General features: G+C 44.5%; 1 protein-coding gene across 1 annotated transcript in view; it reads right to left on the bottom strand.

Moving 5' to 3' along the window:
• SMIM14 (small integral membrane protein 14) overlaps positions 1-20,067 on the bottom strand; it is a 388,157-nt gene that overhangs the window by 85,741 nt on the left and 282,349 nt on the right. Inside the window, exon 5 of the mRNA XM_078678316.1 lies at positions 2,441-2,589. Coding sequence (XP_078534442.1) covers positions 2,441-2,589 — 149 coding nt within the window. The remainder of the gene's footprint in view (positions 1-2,440; positions 2,590-20,067) is intronic.

The following is a 20,067-nucleotide window of genomic DNA, read 5'->3' as shown; positions in this document are numbered from 1 at the left end:
GGCCTTTTTTCCTAAAGCTCCCTCTGTTCCTCCTCCTCACAGCGGCCTCCCAACTGCACTTTTCTGAATACCTCAAGCTTCCTGCGGTTCTCCAGGGCCCGGTAGGTTGGCCTCTCTGCAACTCACTGAGGCTTTCTGCCACACGACTCACGCTCCGCGCTTGAGGAGCCTAATCTGCCGGTGTGCTCCCGGCTCGCAGAGCACAGCTCTTGGCCTCCCATGGCTCAGCTCCGCTCATGGCCCCAAATGTGGCTCCTGGCAGGGGCGGATTGGCAAGTCGGGCATTCGGGTATGGGCCTAAGGGCCGGTGCCTCAGTGCCCTCTGTGGGCCGTTTTTTTCTCCCCTGTCCCAGTCCACAGAGAGTGGACTAGGAAAAGGGGAGAAAAAAAACCGGCCCACAGAGTGCACGGAGACAGACCGAGAAAATGAAAGCAGCCTCGCTGTGCGGCTGGACAGCGATTGTCAGCTGTGGCCTCTCCTTCACCCCTGCCCTGCCAAGCAATCAAGCTGAGGCTGGGCTGGGGAGGGGTGATTGTTTGCAAGAATCGGCCTCCCTGGGGGCCAGGTGTTTCTCAGGCCTTTGAGCCATTTACACCTCGGCCCCCCTGGGGCCCATGCAGCCCAGAAACGGTGTTAGTATGAACACCTCGCCCACAGCCCTTCACATTCAGGGCATAGTGGGCGAGGAAGAATGGGTCTTGCTGTGGGGGCCAGGTGATGTTTTGAATTTTTTTATGTTATTTATTTATTTATTTATGCGATTTTATATAGCGCGGACTTTACCCGAAGATGTCAGAGCGCTTCACACTAGGAACAGCAATAATACATGAGGAGAAAAATTACAAGTCGACAAATTACAAAAGCAAACGTTAAGTTACATGAATCAAAAGTGACAATAGTGAGCAACCAAAATACATGAGGTAGCAATCGGTACATTACAGGAGGAAAAAGTGATATGTGTGCAGGTTACAAAAGCGTACAAAGTACAAGTAGAGGTATAATACTGCAATAAATGGCAGACACTCCAGCACAAGAACAAACGTTACGTAGGCAATGGTGGCACTTGTGCAAGTATCTAAAGCAAACAAAAGTGAGAGGTAGCATACAGTGTGATACCAGAGAAAAGTGACATGTGCAAGTTACAAAAGGGTGCCATACACAGGTACAAGGGTAACACTACAGTAAATGATAAACACTCAAACTGCCAGAACACACTGGGAAGGCACTTCCCATGCACCAGCTTCACCCCAGCCTCCCCCCTGGCTACCTGGCTACCTTGGATGACCCAGAAAGCTGTGTTTTGTGCTCCCCTGCCAGGACATTTTCCCGAGGCCTGGAGGGCTGATTAATTTACTAATTGCAGGGGCCTTACCTCTGTTCATGTGCTCCTGAGCTGAAGGTCTGGGGAGGGCTAAGTAGGTTAGTAATAGCAGGGGCTTTGCTGCTTTTCAGGTGCTCCTGTGCTTGAGGGCTGGAATAATTTTGTGACAGAAAGGGGCCTTGCTATTTTTTTTTGTTGCTCAGCATGTAGGCCATTGTCACCTTGGCCCTGTGTCCTGTGCAAGAACAGTATCCTCCCACTTTCATTCCTTGTCTGTGCAAATGGTGTTTCATGAAAGGGCACGCCCCTTAAATGTGAGCCACGCCCCTTAAATATGGGCCACGCCTCTTGAATGTGGGCCACTTTTTTCGTCAGTGCCCGGGCCGAATTGTGATCCCAATCCGACCCTGGCTCCTGGTTTGCTCTCGGTTTGCTCGCTGCTTGCGGAGCACAGCTCTTGGTCTCCTGCAGCTCTTCTCCGCTCGCGGCCCCAAATGCGGCTCCCGGTATTCTCTAGGCTCGAGGAGTACAGCTCTTGGCCTCCCGCGGTTGCCGATCCTCTCCTGCGCTCTCCCGGACTCTCGCAAAACCAGGACTGGACCTCCAACAGCGGAAGTAAAGTTGTCATCAGGTATATGGAACAACGTTAGGGGGTAACCATGCAAAAAGGGGCCTTTTCCTACACTTTTGTTTGACACTTCAGGAATTACACACAGATAAAAACTTTACTGTGGCAAATATCATGTATTTGCCAATCTAAAACCTTTGGACCACCCCACATACATTTTAATTTGTTTGAGAAATCTGCTTACACAAAGGGTACAAAAATAGCATTTCGTTTGAAGTGAGGAAACAACCTGAACTATGGAGGTGAGACTGCATTTCTGTAATGTAAGTCAGTGTACGTAATATATAGGCAAGTTTAATCATCAAGTGTTTAAATCACCCAGGACTAAGAAACACGGACACTAAATGCATTAATCCAAAATGCAGCATGCTATCAATTTAAAATTACACATGACATTTTATATATTTCTTTTCTCTGTTTCACCTCCCTCCGATGCATACAGTTAATGAGATCTGCTTTCCTTAATCATGCTACAGGCAAGGTGACTCACATTATGTGGGCTGGAAGGCTTCCCAGAGCCACTGGATCTTCTTAGACTTCCAGGTCTCAACAAGAACAAGGCAAGTGCAATAACCAGCCAGGCCATCATGATCATAGTCACAGTTACTTCACCATCACCACCAGCAGTTGGTCCCGGAACTAAAGATTGGCAAAATGAAAACAAAACATTAGCAAGTGGATTCCTTCACGACTCAAGGTAGCACCACTGTAAGACAGATTTATATGAATGAATGCATCTTGATGCACTGTTGTTGCAAAACAATGTCTATGTACTAAGAAATAATACGGTGAATCGAAAGAAGGATTTCTAGCACAAAGCGCAAAACCTTAAAAATAGAGGAAACGAAGCATTCACCAGCTATAAAAATCACGAGGGTGCAATTAAATACTTCAAGAGTGTTATAGAAAATGCCTAACCTGGATTAAATTCATCTGTCAGAACCCTGTTCAGTGGGCCACAGAGCAAACAGGAGCTCCCCATGTCCTGATTGGGTGGGAGAGGTAGATACAGGAGGGTGAGCACAGGCTGACAAATCAAAATACAACATCAGCAATAAATGATTGTCCAGTCAAATACTGGATTTGAAGAGTATTTATTGATGAACAAAGTAAATTACGATTATATGAGGTCAAGGCTCTAGTGTTTTATAGACAAGTCGCTGAGTCCCACTACTTCTCTCTCACTAGTGGTAGTGGTTATTCCACATTCACTATAGGGGACATTCAGGTTAAGATCCACTCGTAGTCCGAGTCTCCGGAGTCCCAGTCGGAATCTTTATTAAAGTCAAAAGTGTTCCAGCGCTAAAGTGCTATTTGGCAGGGAAGTACCCTCAGGGCTGTCTAGCCAGTAGATCTTTCTTTCCAGCAGAATCGGAGCAACTATAGTCTCTGAGTATGCAACCTCCGCGGGTACTGAATCTGCTGCGGCTGTCTCTACACAAGCTGCCCAGGAGGGGCAGCAGACGGGTGTCTTTGAGTTCCTCGAATGTGGCTCTGTGACACTCCTCTGATGCTTGTAATATCCTCCCCACAGGTAGGGGTGGGGGTTGCAATGCTCCTGGCACTGGTCTTCAGTATATGCTTTGGTCCGCTGGGGTCACAATAGCAGTCTCTAACGATAGCCTCAATCAGATATTTTTCCTTGCCATGTCCCAGTGGCCCCTCTGGCATACAGGGACACCATCCTCACTCTATACACGGGCTACGACTCTTCATGGCAACCCACTTGAATACGGGGAAGCAGACTTAGCTCGGCACACGGTCTACGGACCGATCAGCACAGCATCGCTGCCTCCTCTCATGAGACTAGTGAAGCTCCAACTTGGCTCTCTGATTGAAGACAGTTTTTTAAACTTGCCTATTCTATCTTCTTAAGTTTGTCCCTCGATCCTTTACCTCCTTAGATCTGGCAACAAATGATTGTCTCTGTACCTGATCTGTTATGTTCCATCTGTTACCTCTTACTGTCCTCCGGTACTGTTCCTTCAGAGTTAAAAAAATGTAATAGTAGTACCCCTGCTAAAAATACCTACTGCTGACCCTTCTAATTTGAGCAATTTCCTTTCAATATCACTTTTACCTTTCCCAGTGAAAACCCTAGAACAAGCATTTAAAATGCCATAGGCCTCACCCTCGTTTAAGTTAAAGCAATTCTGTTTGTAATTAGGTGCTTTTTTAGCTTTGCTTTAATTAGTGTTTTTCAAACTTTCATGTACATAACATGCATATGCACTTGCACACCAGCCCATGACTAAGTGTGAGGAAGAGCACAAATGCATCGGGAGATCTATGATGTAAGGACTTTGCCCGGCATGTAGAAGCTGCTGCTTTACCCTGAATAAACGCCAGAATACTTACCTCCTGTGGTGTGGCCCTTTACATTGAGTACAACTCTTGTTGGACGTTTCAGCGGCTCATCCTGCCGCGTTTAGAGCACCGCCGTGTACGCGGTCTGTACTGGCGCCAACTGATGCTGGCACTTATGAGCAGGAGCGGCTGGGAAAAAGCAGTGAGATGCAGCTTCTCAAGTGCGGGACATTCTGCCTTCAGCCCACTGGGGTATTTTAAAGTGACACTTTTGTATTCATTCAAGCTGATCACTGAAGTAATATTTTCGGCACTTCCAAGACCAGAAGGCCGTTTCGGCGGCCATGCCAACTGAGGCGAGCGTCACGAGGACTCCAGGTGCCGATATTAAAGCTTGAATATTCATTTACACACCAGCCCATGACTAAGTGCGAGGAAGAGCATGAGACGCGCCGGGAGATCTATGATGTAAGGACTTTGCCCTGCCTGTAGAAGCTGCTGCTTTACCCTGAATAAACACCAAAATACTTACCTCCTGTGGTGTGGCTCTTTACATTGAGGACAACTCTTGTTGGATGTATGCATATATGTATATGTATGCATGTATTTATATAGATATGCATATGTATATATAGGTTTAAACATGTATGTATATATATATATATATACACACACACATATACATATATGCATATGCATATCTATACATAAATATATATACATATGCATATGTGTGCGCATAGAGAGAGGTAGAGAGTAGTAGAGAGAGAAAGAGAGGTAGAGAAAAAGTTAGAGAATATAGTAGAGAGTGAGTAATAGAGAGTAGTAGAGAGTGTGTAGTAAAGAGTGTGGAGTAGAGTGTGTGTAGTAGAGAGTGAGTAGTAGAGAGTGATTAGCAGAGAGTGTGTAGTAGAGTGTGGGTAATATAGAGTTAGTAGTAGAGCGAGAGTAGTAGAGAGAGTAGTAGATAGTAGAGAGTGAGTAGTAGAGCGTGTGTAGTAGAGAGTGCGAAGTAGAGTGTGTGTAATATAGAGTGAGTAGTAGAGAATAGTAGAAATAGAGTGAGTAGTAGAGTGAGTACTAGAGTAGTAGAGAGTATGTAGTAGAGTGTGTAGTAGAGTGTTTAGTAGAGTGTGTAGTAGAGAGTGAGTAGTAGAGAGTGAGCAGTAGAGAGTGAGTAGTAGAGAGTAGTAGAGTGTAGTAGAGAGTGAGTAGTAGAGTGTAGTAGATAGCAGAGTGAGTAGTAGAGTGAATATTAGAGTAGTAGAGTGTGTAGTAGAGAGTGTTTCGTAGAGAGTGTGTAGTAGAGAGTGTGTAGTAGAGAGGTAGAGGTAGAGAGAGAAAGAGAGGTAGAGAGAGAGGTAGAGAATATAGTAGAGAGTGAGTAATAGAGAGTAGTAGGGAGTGTGGAGTAAAGAGTGTGGAGTAGAGTGTGTGTAGTAGAGAGTGAGTAGCAGAGAGTGAGTAGCAGAGAGTGAGTAGCAGAGAGTGAGTAGCAGAGAGTGTGTAGTAGAGTATGTGTAATATAGAGTTAGTAGTAGAGCGAGAGTAGTAGATAGTAGAGAGTGAGTAGTAGAGAGTGTGTAGTAGAGAGTGTGAAGTAGAGTGTGTGTAATATAGAGTGAGTAGTAGAGAATAGTAGAAATAGAGTGAGTAGTAGACTGAGTACTAGGGTAGTAGAGAGTATGTAGTAGAGTGTGTAGTAGAGTGTTTAGTAGAGTGTAGTAGAGTGAGTAGTAGAGAGTGAGTAGTAGAGAGTGAGTAGTAGAGAGTAGTAGAGTGTAGTAGAGAGTGAGTAGTAGAGTGTAGTGGAAAGCAGAGTGAGTAGTAGAGAGTGAGAATTAGAGTAGTAGAGAGTGTTTCGTAGAGAGTGTTTCGTAGAGAGTGTTTCATAGAGTGTGTAGTAGAGTGTGTAGTAGAGAGTGTGTAGTAGAGAGTGTGTAGTAGAGAGTGTGTAGTAGAGAGTGTGTAGTAGAGTAGTACAGAGTGTGTAGTAGAGAGTGAGTAGTAGAGAGTAGTAGAGAGTGAGTAGTAGATAATAGTAGTGTGTAGCAGAGAGTGTGTAGTAGAGTGTGGGTAATATAGAGTTAGTAGTAGAGCGAGAGTAGTAGAGAGAGTAGTAGATAGTAGAGAGTGAGTAGTAGAGCGTGTGTAGTAGAGAGTGCGAAGTAGAGTGTGTGTAATATAGAGTGAGTAGTAGAGAATAGTAGAAATAGAGTGAGTAGTAGAGTGAGTACTAGAGTAGTAGAGAGTATGTAGTAGAGTGTGTAGTAGAGTGTTTAGTAGAGTGTGTAGTAGAGAGTGAGTAGTAGAGAGTGAGCAGTAGAGAGTGAGTAGTAGAGAGTAGTAGAGTGTAGTAGAGAGTGAGTAGTAGAGTGTAGTAGATAGCAGAGTGAGTAGTAGAGTGAATATTAGAGTAGTAGAGTGTGTAGTAGAGAGTGTTTCGTAGAGAGTGTGTAGTAGAGAGGTAGAGGTAGAGAGAGAAAGAGAGGTAGAGAGAGAGGTAGAGAATATAGTAGAGAGTGAGTAATAGAGAGTAGTAGGGAGTGTGGAGTAAAGAGTGTGGAGTAGAGTGTGTGTAGTAGAGAGTGAGTAGTAGAGAGTGAGTAGCAGAGAGTGAGTAGCAGAGAGTGAGTAGCAGAGAGTGTGTAGTAGAGTATGTGTAATATAGAGTTAGTAGTAGAGCGAGAGTAGTAGATAGTAGAGAGTGAGTAGTAGAGAGTGTGTAGTAGAGAGTGTGAAGTAGAGTGTGTGTAATATAGAGTGAGTAGTAGAGAATAGTAGAAATAGAGTGAGTAGTAGACTGAGTACTAGGGTAGTAGAGAGTATGTAGTAGAGTGTGTAGTAGAGTGTTTAGTAGAGTGTAGTAGAGTGAGTAGTAGAGAGTGAGTAGTAGAGAGTGAGTAGTAGAGAGTAGTAGAGTGTAGTAGAGAGTGAGTAGTAGAGTGTAGTGGAAAGCAGAGTGAGTAGTAGAGAGTGAGAATTAGAGTAGTAGAGAGTGTTTCGTAGAGAGTGTTTCGTAGAGAGTGTTTCATAGAGTGTGTAGTAGAGTGTGTAGTAGAGAGTGTGTAGTAGAGAGTGTGTAGTAGAGAGTGTGTAGTAGAGTAGTACAGAGTGTGTAGTAGAGAGTGAGTAGTAGAGAGTAGTAGAGAGTGAGTAGTAGATAATAGTAGTGTGTAGCAGAGAGTGTTTAGTAGAGTGTGTAGTAGAGTGAGTAGTAGAGTAGTTGAGTGTGTAGTAGAGAGTGTGTAGTAGAGTGAGTAGTAGAGTGAGTAGTAGAGAGTGAGTAGTAGAGAGTGAGTAGTAGAGAATAGTAGTGTGTAGTAGAGTGTTTAGTAGAGTGTGTAGTAGAGTGAGTAGTAGAGTGAGTAGCAGAGTAGTAGAGTGTGTAGTAGAGAGTGTGCAATATAGAGTGAGTAGTAGAGAATAGTAGAGAGTGTGTAGTAGAGTGTGTAGTAGCGGGAGTAGTAGCGGGAGTAGTAGAGAGTAGTAGATACAGAGTAGCAGAGTGAGTAGTAGAGTGTGTAGTAGAGTGAGTAGAGAGTGAGTAGTAGAGAGTGTGTAGTAGAGAGTGTAATAGAGAGTGTAATAGAGAGTGTAATAGAGAGTGTAGTAGAGAGTGAGTAATATAGAGTGAGTAGTAGAGAATAGTAGAGAGTGTACGTAGTAGAGAGTGTGTAGTAGAGAGTGTAGTATAGAGTGTGTAGTAGAGTGTGTAGTAGAGAGTAGTGAGTGAGTAGTAGAGTGAGTAGTAGAGAATAGTAGAGTAGTAGACAGTGTGTAGTAGTGTGAAGTAGAGAGTGTGTAGTAGAGTGTGAAGTAGAGAGTAGTAGAGTGAGTAGTAGAGTGTGTGTAGTAAAGTGTGTGTAGTAGAGTGTGTGTAGTAGAGAGTGTGTAGTAATGAATGTGCAGTAGAGAGTGTGTAATATAGAGTGAGTAGTAGAGTATAGTAGACAGCAGAGTGAGTAGTAGAGAGTGAGTACTAGAGTAGTCGAGAGTGTAGTAGAGAGTGTAGTAGAGAGTGAGTACTAGAAAGTGTGTAGTAGAGAGTGTGTAGTAGAGTGTGTAGTAGAGAGTGAGTAGTAGAGTGAGTAGTAGAGAGTGAGTAGTAGAGAGTGAGTAGTAGAGAGTGAGTAGTAGAGAGTGAGTAGTAGAGAATAGTAGAGTGTGTAGTAGAGTGTGTAGTAGAGTGTGTAGTAGAGTGTGTAGTAGAGTGTGTAGTAGAGTGAGTAGTAGAGTGAGTAGTAGAGTGAGTAGTAGTGTGTAGTAGAGTGTGAATATAGTGAGTAGTAGAGAATAGTAGAGTGTGTAGTAGAGTGTGTAGTAGAGTGTGTAGTAGTGATTAGTAGAGTGAGTAGTAGAGAGTGAGTAGTAGAGAGTGAGTAGTAGAGTGTGTAGTAGAGTAGTACAGAGTGTGTAATAGAGAGTGAGTAGTAGAGAGTAGTAGAGAGTGAGTAGTAGAGAATATTAGTGTGTAGCAGAGAGTGTTTAGTAGAGTGTGTAGTAGAGTGAGTAGTAAAGTAGTAGAGTGTGTAGTAGAGAGTGTGTAGTAGAGTGAGTAGTAGAGAGTGAGTAGTAGAGAGTGAGTAGTAGAGAATAGTAGTGTGTAGTAGAGTGAGTAGTAGAGTGAGTAGCAGAGTAGTAGAGTGTGTAGTAGAGAGTGTGTAATATAGAGTGAGTAGTAGAGAATAGTAGAGAGTGTATAGTAGAGTGTGTAGTAGCGTGAGTAGTAGCGGGAGTAGTAGAGTGAGTAGTAGATAAAGAGTAGTAGAGTGAGTAGTAGAGTGAGTAGTAGAGTGTGTAGTAGAGTGAGTAGAGATTGAGTAGTAGAGAGTGTGTAGTAGAGAGTGTAATAGAGAGTGTAATAGAGAGTGTAATAGAGAGTGTAGTAGAGAGTGAGTAATATAGAGTGAGTACTAGAGAATAGTAGAGAGTGTACGTACTAGAGAGTGTGTAGTAGAGAGTGTAGTATAGAGTGTGTAGTAGAGTGTGTAGTAGAGTGTGTAGTAGAGTGTGTAGTAGAGTGTGTAGGAGATAGTAGTGAGTGAGCAGTAGAGAATAGTAGAGTAGTAGACAGTGTGTAGTTATGTGAAGTAGAGAGTGTGTAGTAGAGTGTGAAGTAGAGAGTAGTAGAGAGAGTAGTAGAGTGAGTAGTAGAGTGTGTGTAGTAATGAATGTGTAGTAGAGAGTGTGTAATAGAGTGAGTAGTAGAGTATAGTAGACAGCAGAGTGAGTAGTAGAGAGTGAGTACTAGAGTAGTAGAGTGTGTAGTAGAGAGTGAGTACTAGAGTGTGTAGTAGAGAGTGAGTAGTAGAGAGTGAGTAGTAGAGAGTGAGTAGTAGAGAATAGTAGAGTGTGTAGTAGAGTGTGTAGTAGAGTGAGTAGTAGAGTGAGTAGTAGTGTGTAGTAGAGTGTGAATATAGTGAGTAGTAGAGAATAGTAGAGTGTGTAGTAGAGTGTGTAGTAGAGAATAGTAGAAATAGAGTGAGTAGTAGACTGAGTACTAGGGTAGTAGAGAGTATGTAGTAGAGTGTGTAGTAGAGTGTTTAGTAGAGTGTAGTAGAGTGAGTAGTAGAGAGTGAGTAGTAGAGAGTGAGTAGTAGAGAGTAGTAGAGTGTAGTAGAGAGTGAGTAGTAGAGTGTAGTGGAAAGCAGAGTGAGTAGTAGAGAGTGAGAATTAGAGTAGTAGAGAGTGTTTCGTAGAGAGTGTTTCGTAGAGAGTGTTTCATAGAGTGTGTAGTAGAGTGTGTAGTAGAGAGTGTGTAGTAGAGAGTGTGTAGTAGAGTGTGTAGTAGAGTAGTACAGAGTGTGTAGTAGAGAGTGAGTAGTAGAGAGTAGTAGAGAGTGAGTAGTAGATAATAGTAGTGTGTAGCAGAGAGTGTTTAGTAGAGTGTGTAGTAGAGTGAGTAGTAGAGTAGTTGAGTGTGTAGTAGAGAGTGTGTAGTAGAGTGAGTAGTAGAGTGAGTAGTAGAGAGTGAGTAGTAGAGAGTGAGTAGTAGAGAATAGTAGTGTGTAGTAGAGTGTTTAGTAGAGTGTGTAGTAGAGTGAGTAGTAGAGTGAGTAGCAGAGTAGTAGAGTGTGTAGTAGAGAGTGTGCAATATAGAGTGAGTAGTAGAGAATAGTAGAGAGTGTGTAGTAGAGTGTGTAGTAGAGTGTGTAGTAGCGGGAGTAGTAGCGGGAGTAGTAGAGAGTAGTAGATACAGAGTAGCAGAGTGAGTAGTAGAGTGTGTAGTAGAGTGAGTAGAGAGTGAGTAGTAGAGAGTGTGTAGTAGAGAGTGTAATAGAGAGTGTAATAGAGAGTGTAATAGAGAGTGTAGTAGAGAGTGAGTAATATAGAGTGAGTAGTAGAGAATAGTAGAGAGTGTACGTAGTAGAGAGTGTGTAGTAGAGAGTGTAGTATAGAGTGTGTAGTAGAGTGTGTAGTAGAGAGTAGTGAGTGAGTAGTAGAGTGAGTAGTAGAGAATAGTAGAGTAGTAGACAGTGTGTAGTAGTGTGAAGTAGAGAGTGTGTAGTAGAGTGTGAAGTAGAGAGTAGTAGAGTGAGTAGTAGAGTGTGTGTAGTAGTGTGTGTAGTAGAGTGTGTGTAGTAGAGAGTGTGTAGTAATGAATGTGCAGTAGAGAGTGTGTAATATAGAGTGAGTAGTAGAGTATAGTAGACAGCAGAGTGAGTAGTAGAGAGTGAGTACTAGAGTAGTCGAGAGTGTAGTAGAGAGTGTAGTAGAGAGTGAGTACTAGAAAGTGTGTAGTAGAGAGTGTGTAGTAGAGTGTGTAGTAGAGAGTGAGTAGTAGAGTGAGTAGTAGAGAGTGAGTAGTAGAGAGTGAGTAGTAGAGAGTGAGTAGTAGAGAGTGAGTAGTAGAGAATAGTAGAGTGTGTAGTAGAGTGTGTAGTAGAGTGTGTAGTAGAGTGTGTAGTAGAGTGTGTAGTAGAGTGTGTAGTAGAGTGAGTAGTAGAGTGAGTAGTAGAGTGAGTAGTAGTGTGTAGTAGAGTGTGAATATAGTGAGTAGTAGAGAATAGTAGAGTGTGTAGTAGAGTGTGTAGTAGAGTGTGTAGTAGTGATTAGTAGAGTGAGTAGTAGAGAGTGAGTAGTAGAGAGTGAGTAGTAGAGTGTGTAGTAGAGTAGTACAGAGTGTGTAATAGAGAGTGAGTAGTAGAGAGTAGTAGAGAGTGAGTAGTAGAGAATATTAGTGTGTAGCAGAGAGTGTTTAGTAGAGTGTGTAGTAGAGTGAGTAGTAAAGTAGTAGAGTGTGTAGTAGAGAGTGTGTAGTAGAGTGAGTAGTAGAGAGTGAGTAGTAGAGAGTGAGTAGTAGAGAGTGAGTAGTAGAGAATAGTAGTGTGTAGTAGAGTGAGTAGTAGAGTGAGTAGCAGAGTAGTAGAGTGTGTAGTAGAGAGTGTGTAATATAGAGTGAGTAGTAGAGAATAGTAGAGAGTGTGTAGTAGAGTGTGTAGTAGCGTGAGTAGTAGCGGGAGTAGTAGAGTGAGTAGTAGAGAAAGAGTAGTAGAGTGAGTAGTAGAGTGTGTAGTAGAGTGAGTAGAGATTGAGTAGTAGAGAGTGTGTAGTAGAGAGTGTAATAGAGAGTGTAATAGAGAGTGTAATAGAGAGTGTAGTAGAGAGTGAGTAATATAGAGTGAGTAGTAGAGAATAGTAGAGAGTGTACGTACTAGAGAGTGTGTAGTAGAGAGTGTAGTATAGAGTGTGTAGTAGAGTGTGTAGTAGAGTGTGTAGTAGAGTGTGTAGTAGAGTGTGTAGGAGATAGTAGTGAGTGAGCAGTAGAGAATAGTAGAGTAGTAGACAGTGTGTAGTTATGTGAAGTAGAGAGTGTGTAGTAGAGTGTGAAGTAGAGAGTAGTAGAGAGAGTAGTAGAGTGAGTAGTAGAGTGTGTGTAGTAATGAATGTGTAGTAGAGAGTGTGTAATATAGAGTGAGTAGTAGAGTATAGTAGACAGCAGAGTGAGTAGTAGAGAGTGAGTACTAGAGTAGTAGAGTGTGTAGTAGAGAGTGAGTACTAGAGTGTGTAGTAGAGAGTGAGTAGTAGAGAGTGAGTAGTAGAGAGTGAGTAGTAGAGAGTGAGTAGTAGAGAATAGTAGAGTGTGTAGTAGAGTGTGTAGTAGAGTGAGTAGTAGAGTGAGTAGTAGTGTGTAGTAGAGTGTGAATATAGTGAGTAGTAGAGAATAGTAGAGTGTGTAGTAGAGTGTGTAGTAGTGATTAGTAGAGGGAGTAGTAGAGAGTGAGTAGTAGAGAGTGAGTAGTAGAGTGTGTAGTAGATAGTGAGTAGTAGAGTGTGTAGTAGACAGTGTGTAGTGTAGAGTGTAGTAGATAGTGAGTAATATAGAGTGAGTAGTAGAGAACAGTAGAGTTTGTAGTAGAGAGGGTACGTAGTAGATTGTGTAGTAGAGTGTGTAGTAGAGAGTTTAGTATAGAGTGAGTAGTAGAGTGTGTAGTAGAGTGTGTAGTAGCGAGTAGTGAGTAGTATAGAGTGAGTAGTATAGAATAGTAGAGTAGTAGAGAGTGTGTAGTAGTGTGTAGTAGAGAGTGTGTAGGAGAGAGTGTGTAGTAGAGAGTGTGAAGTAGAGAGTAGTAGAGTGTGTAGTAGTGTGTGTAGTAGAGAGTGTAGTAGAGAGTGTGTAGTAGAGAGTGTCTAGTAGAGTGTGTAGTAGAGAGTAAGTAGTAGAGAGTCGGTAGTAGAGAGTAGTAGTGTGGTAGAGTGAGTAGTAGAGAGTGAGTAGTAGAGTGTGTAGTAGAGTAGTGAGTGTGTAGTATAGAGTGTGTAGTAGATAGTGTGTAGTATAGAGTCTGTAGTAGAGAGTGTGTAGTAAAGAGTGAGTTGTAGAGTATAGTAGATAGCAGAGTGAGGAGTAGAAGAGTAGTAGTGTGTGTAGTAGAGTGTGTAGTAGAGTGTGTAGTAGAGAGTGTGTAGTAGAGTGTGTAGTAGAGAGTGTGTAGTAGAGAGTGTGTAGTAGAGAGTGTAGTAGAGAGTGTAGTAGAGAGTGTGCAGTAGAATGTGTGTAGTAGAGTGTGTAGTAGAGTAGGCGACAGTGTGTAGTAGAGAGTGAGTAGTAGAGAGTAGTAGAGAGTGAGTAGTAGAGAGTGAGTAGTAGAGAGTAGTAGAGTGAGTAGTAGAGTAGTAGATTGTGTAGTAGAGTGTGTAATACAGAGTGAATAGTAGAGAGCGTGTAGTAGAGTGAGTAGTAGAGAGTGTAGTAGTGTGTGGAGAGTAGTAGTGAGTAGAGAGTGAGTAGTAGAGTGTGTGTAGTAGAGTGTGTAGTAGAGAGTGAGTAATATAGAGTGAGTAGTAGAGAATAGTAGAGAGTGTGTAGTAGAGAGTGAGTAGTAGAGTGTGTAGTAGAGAGTGTGTAGTAGAGAGTGTAGTATAGAGTGTGTAGTGGAGTGTCTAGTACAGTGTAGTAGTGTGTAGTAGAGAGTAGTGAGTGAGTAGTATGGAGTGAGTAGTAGAGAATAGTAGAGTAGTAGAGAGTGTTTAGTAGTGTGTAGTAGAGTGTGTAGTAGAGTGTGAAGTAGAGAATAGTAGAGTGAGTAAAGGAGAGTGTGTAGTAGAGTGTGTGTAGTAGAATGTGTGTAGTAGAGAGTGTCTAGTAGAGAGTAAGTAGTAGAGAGTAAGTAGTAGAGATTGAGTAGTAGAGAGTAGTAGTGTGGTAGAGTGAGTAGTAGTGTGAGTAGTAGAGTGAGTAGTAGAGAGTGTGTAGTAGAGAGTGAGTAGTAGAGAGTGAGTAGTAGAGAGTGGTGAGTGTGTAGTAGTGAGTGTGGTAGAGAGCGTGTAGTAGAGTGTGTAGTAATGAGTGTAGTAGAGAGTGTGTAGTACAGTGTGTAGTAGAGAGTAGTGAGTGTGTAGTAGAGAGTGTGTAGTAGAGTGTGTAGTAGAGAGTGTGTAGTAGAGTGTGTAGTAGTGTGTAGTAGAGTGTGTAGTAGTGTGTAGTAGAGAGTGTAGTAGAGTGTGAAGTAGAGTGTGAAGTAGAGAGTAGTAGAGAGTGAGTAGGTGTGTGTAGTAGATAGTGTGTAGTAGAGTGTGTGTAGTAGAGTGTGAGTAGTAGAGAGTGTGTAGTAGAGAGTGAGTAGTAGAGAGTAGTAGCGTGGTAGAGTAGTAGAGAGTGAGTAGTAGTGAGTGAGTAGTATAGAGTGAGTAGTAGTGAATAGTAGAGTGTGTAGTAGTGAATGTGTAGTAGAGTGTGTAGTACAGAGTGTGTAGTACAGAGTGTGAAGTAGAGAGTAATAGAGTGTGTGCAGTAGAGTGTGGGTAGTAGAGAGTGTGTAGTAGAGAGTGTGTAGTAGAGAGTGTGTAGTAGAGAGTGTGTAGTAGAGAGTGAGTAGTAGTGCGGTAGCGCGAGTAGTAGAGAGTGAGTAGTAGAGAGTGTGTAGTAGAGTAGTGAGTGTGTGAGTAGTAGTGTAGTAGAGTGTGTAGTAGAGAGTGTGTAGTAGAGAGTGTGTAGTAGAGAGTGTGTAGTAGAGAGTGTGTGTAGTAGAGTGTGTGTGGTAGAGTGTGTGTGGTAGAGTGTGTAGTAGAGAGTGAATAGTAGAGTGAGTAGTAGAGAGTGAGTAGTAGAGAGTGAGTAGTAGAGTGTGTAATATAGAGTGAGTAGTAGAGAATAGTAGAGAGTGTGTAGTAGAGTGTATAGTAGATAGTAGAGTGTGTAGTAGAGAGTGTGTAGTAGAGTAGTAGAGTGTGTAGTAGAGTAGTAGAGTGTGTAGTTGAGTGAGTAGTAGTGTGTAGAAGAGAGTGTGTAGCAGAGAGCGAGTAGTAGAGTAGTAGAGAGTGTGTAGTAGAGAGTGTGTAGTATAGAGTGAGTAGTAGAGAATAGTAGGAGCAGTGAGTGTGTAGTAGAGTAGTAGAGAGTGTGTAGTAGAGAGTGTATAGTAGAGAGTGTGTAGCAGTCAAACATGCAAGCAAAGGGAGGACTAAAAAGCCGGATACATGGAGATAAGACATTAACGATGGAGATAAAAAAGCAGAGTTGGCGAGTGAAAACTCCACAAAGGAATGGAAGAGTCATACAAGTTAAGGGCAGAAAGTTGTATGTGCAGTTATGGAGCGTCACATGTTGGAGAGCTAAGGGGGATGGGGAGCCCCACAGGCCAAGGCAGAGTCAGAGGAAATGTGTATAGAAGATGCTTTAAAGGGAGAGGGGGGAGTCACACAGATGGTGGGGTTGGGTGACGTCCGAGTGAGGAGCGATGCACCACAGAACAGCGGAGAGGCCTATGTGAAAGAGTGGTAAGGGTCCGCAGGGGACTTTAAGCCTCAGGCTATCCACTCTTTCCTTTGTTTGGTGCTTTCTTAAAGCGCCTTCACTGGGCAGAAGCAAGAGACGCTTGAAAGCCTTTAGCGAGACCTAAAAAGTGTTAACCTTTTATTTTATATGACGCAATGAAGGAAAGGATCATAAACGCTGACCCCCTGCAAAGACATGGATGCCACTAGCGCAAGGCATAAGGAGATAGTAATGCACCTCCCACACCATCATGTTGATGCCACGTACTGGAGTGTGTCTGCCTTGTCTTATGTTTGTACACCTCCCCGCCCCCGCTTCACTCGGAACGAAATGACAAGAACTGACGAATGGGAGGCGACAAGCTCCAGCATTAATAATGCACACCCCGCCAGCCAACATGCATCCATTTATCATGGGCCGCTATCCCAGGCCACGTCACGCAGTGAACACAGTATGCAAATAGTAAATATCACGTGAGTGAAGGAAAGTGCATCTGTGCTCGCCATGACGTATAGTTTTCTCTTTTGTTCTGCTGTCCCACTTGGACGGCCTCAGCCTTCTCTCCTTCTGAAGTAAAAGGTTTATTATCTTCATGGGGCCATGTGTTTGGCCCCATAAAGATAAGAAACCTTTTACGCCAGAAGGAAGGCAGGCCAGGCCGTCCAAGTGGGACAGCAGAAAAAGAGAAAAGTCTACGTCAGTTAAAGCTCTTTCCCGATGGCTGGCCGCCGTCTAGCATAAACGGTGATGCCGGCCAATGGGAAAGAGGGGCGGGGCTTTAAGCTCGCTAGTGAAAGCTCCTCAAAATCATTAGATCTCGCCAGCGAGACTACACATGCGCAGCCACGCAGGCGAAACCTAAAAACATGTTGATAGTATGTTATTGTATTACTTGGATCATACGTATTTGCTGCACTCAGCTCAATGAGTCTTTCGCCCCTCACATGACACCAAATCTGAAGTTATTTCTATCCTAGATGACCTCCATACCAGGGCAACTTTGTGGCCCCGGTATTATTACATCTTTTGGCTGCCTTCGATAGAGACACTAACAAAATCTTGTTCTAGAAGTTGGCAGAAACTGCCATAAGGGGAGATGTGTTGAGCTAGTGCAGTTCATATCTTGAAAACAGGTGTCAAGCTGTGCATCTCCCCCGATTTTACTCAGACTTTAGGACCATTGGTCAAGGGGTGCCGAAGGGATCCTCTCTGAGCCCCACCTTATATATTAGCCATGGAGTTATCTTCATGAACTATACAAACTACACTCAGTTAATCATCGCCAAAGCTCAAGCTTCCCCAGTGCTTCTTGAGACCTTCCACACTTGTATATGTAACTAGCAGCCCGCCCCGACCTTGTCCGGGAGCAATCAGGCTTCCCCGACCCCCGCCCGCCCCGACATAGCAGCCCGTCCCGAAATGAGTGTTCAGGGCCCCCGGCCCCCGCCCGCCCCCCGCCATGAGTGATCAGGGCCCCCGCCCGCCCCGGCCTACCCCGACATTGCCCCCGGAGCCTTACCTCAGCCGCCGCTCCTCCCCTGCGCTCCTCAGGTCACCGCTCTGCCGCTCCTCGCCGCTGGTCACCGCTCCTCCCCGCCTGTTCGCCACTCCTCACCGCCTGACCGCCGCTCCTCACCGCTCCTCTCCGCTTGTCCACCGCTCCTCCTCGCACTCCTGGACGCCGCTCCTCCCCGCGCTCCTGACGTCAGCACGCAGGTCGCGGCCGGCGCTTCTTCCACGGGACTACTTTTTTTTTTTGCTAAATGTTTTAAATAACGTATATTTTTAAACTTTATATAGCCTATGTCCATCTGCACACCCTGATGATTACAACGATGTATCGGGTGTGTGGATTGGCGCTGTGGTTCCCGAGTTTACCCGCCTCAAAGGTTCAAAGTTCTTCCTTTATAATAGTAGTATACCGGTAGATATCACTGCTTGGCTCACTTTGAATACTTTAAAATTTAGTGGAGATAAAACAGAGGTTCTCAGCTGCTCTATGGGCAAGATTCAAAGTCCACTACATTCAAATCTTTAGCTTTGGCCAAGTGACGCTTCTCCCACAGCCTCGTCGGCTATGAGAAACATTGGGTTTCACTTTGAGGAGGATCTTTCTCTGTCTAGTTAGGTCAACAATCTGGATTCAACTCATCCACTGGTGGTCTACTAAAGTATACAACAAAGTATACAACTGAAGAGCCACAATCAAGGCGAAACCGATCTTGGATTGCTTGTGTTCTGGTTCAGTGAGGAGCTAGCTGGACTGTTCCTATTGGAGCAGGGTCAAGACAGATTTGCATATGGCTGGATCCAAACTAAGGTGGCATGGTGGGTGAAAATCGATGGCCTGAAGTGAAGTCCAAAGCGATTGTCAGTGGCTGAGACTAATTCAATTAGTCCATCCATTACCTTGCTGTTGTACTGGTGGTCCAGGCAGCTATTTTGAGCAGGCTGGATCATGGGAACTCTTTATTCCTCGGCTTCAATGACTACCTGCTCAAACGCCTGTATAGGATACAGACTGCCATAGCAAGATTGGCTTTGGGTTTTCCTTTCATTATTATGAAGCCTTGGACAAAGTACACTGGCTTCACATGCCCAAAAAGGATCATCTTCAAATCCCTTTGAATTGTGCAAAAGGCAATTCATCAGGCTGGGCCTCCCTATCGCCAACATAAATTCCATCTGCATCACCCTAAACGACTGCTGCGTTCTTCTGATGTCAATGTGCTCATCTTTCCTAAGCTGAATCTTACTCGCTCCGAAGAAAGATCCTTTTCAGTTCAAGCATATTGTCTCTAGAACAATCTTCCTCTGTATCTTAGTCTATCAATGAACCTCTGCCATTTACAAAATCATTGAAGAGTTAGCTTTATACTCTCTAACTCCTTGCTGCGTGGCTCAGACTTCAACTATTGCAGGGACGGCGACAGTTGACGTTCCTTAATGTCTATGCTCCAAACACCTCCCAAAACACCTTCCTCCGGCACATGCTATCTAAACACCTAAGGGGTAACTGGTGATGTGGTTGTGTGTGGGGACTTCATCCTAGTCTGGGATCCTGTCCTGGATCGAAGAACTGCAACATACCAAAGCGTAGGGACCATGTCGGCCCACCTTAAGAGGGACTTCGAGAGTTGGGGCTTGATTGACGCATGGCGGTACAAACATCCTGACGTTCGGGACTACTCCCATTACTCACATGTGCACACTTCCTACTGGGGTATAGACTATGCTTTTGTCACGCCCTCACTCCTCACCGGCTTACACGCTGCGGAGCTTGTTGATATCTCCATCTCTGACCATGTACACTTAGAGCTCACCTGGGAAGACCAGTCGCACACTCGACTCACCCACCCTGCTGGCACTTTCCTGCGTATCTGCTGCGAGACCCGGTGGATGTGGAGGAGATACGGAAGGGTATCACGGAATACTTCCAAAACAATGCTTCCCCCGAGATCTCTCTACATACCTTGTGGGATGGGTTTAAAGCTACGATCAGGGGTATCTTAACATCCTTCGCTATCGCTAGAGGGAGTGAAGCGTAGCTCGTTGAATCTAAACTCACTGAGGAGATTAAAATACTAGAACGTGCGGATAAAGAGGCCCCCACCCGCCGCACCAAAAGACAACCATCTCTATTGCATGGCCAACTACGCACACATTGCGTGGGCAAGGCAGAGCGAGCATTGTTGTCCATGAAGCAAAAATATTATGAAAGGGTGACAAAGTAGGTAGGTTTTTAGCTGGTAAATTGCGCCAGCGACAGGGAAAACCCCACAATGCCAGGATTCGGACGGGTGAGGACACATAGGCAATGACCGAGGCGGACAAAACAGAGGAGTTCCGTGCCTATTACCAGCAGCTGTACTCTGGGTAAGACTCCTCCCCCGCAAGTGTACACTCCTAACTAGAAGCAGGGGAATGGGACCCCATCTCCAGGCATCACGCATACCTCCTAGATGGCCCACTTACCATGGAGGAGCTAGGTATAGCAGTCAAGAACCTATCCCTTGGTAAGACCCCGGGGCCGGATGGATTGCCTGTGCAGTTTTATCAGGTCTTTCTCCCGCAGCTACCTCCTAAAAGTGTTCAATTCCTGTACGGCTGTTACAGGTCTTACCCCAACCATGGCCATGGCAACGATCACCCTTATACCCAAGGCGGGCAAGGATCCGGCACTGCGCTCTTCTCATCGGCCCATAGCTTTGCTCAAAACTGATGCCAAGATTTTCACTAAAATATTGGCATCGCGCATCGAGGCCCATCTGTCAGGCCTCATCAACCCTGATCAGGTGTAGTTTATCCGTCCCCGACAGGGGGCGGATAATGTGCGCCGCACCTGGCTGAAAAAGTTCAGTGCCTGAATATCCCTACGTGCCTACTCTCGCTTGACGCGGAGAAGGTGTTCGATCGGGTGGACTGGTCATACCTCCGCGCCGTGCTGAGTAAAATCGGATTGGGCCGGGAGTTCATCTCGAGGCTCATGGTGTCATATGTGGTCTCACAGCTTGCATCCAACTCAACGGCCGAGCTACGAGGCCAATTTCACTGCATCGGGGTACAAGGCAGGGGTGCCCACTCTCGCC

Source organism: Lissotriton helveticus, chromosome 2_2 (assembly GCF_964261635.1).
Source record: "Lissotriton helveticus chromosome 2_2, aLisHel1.1, whole genome shotgun sequence".
Taxonomy (NCBI): Eukaryota; Metazoa; Chordata; class Amphibia; order Caudata; family Salamandridae; genus Lissotriton; species Lissotriton helveticus.
Note: the sequence above shows the minus strand (reverse complement) of the source record. Positions and strands in the feature narration are given on the sequence as shown.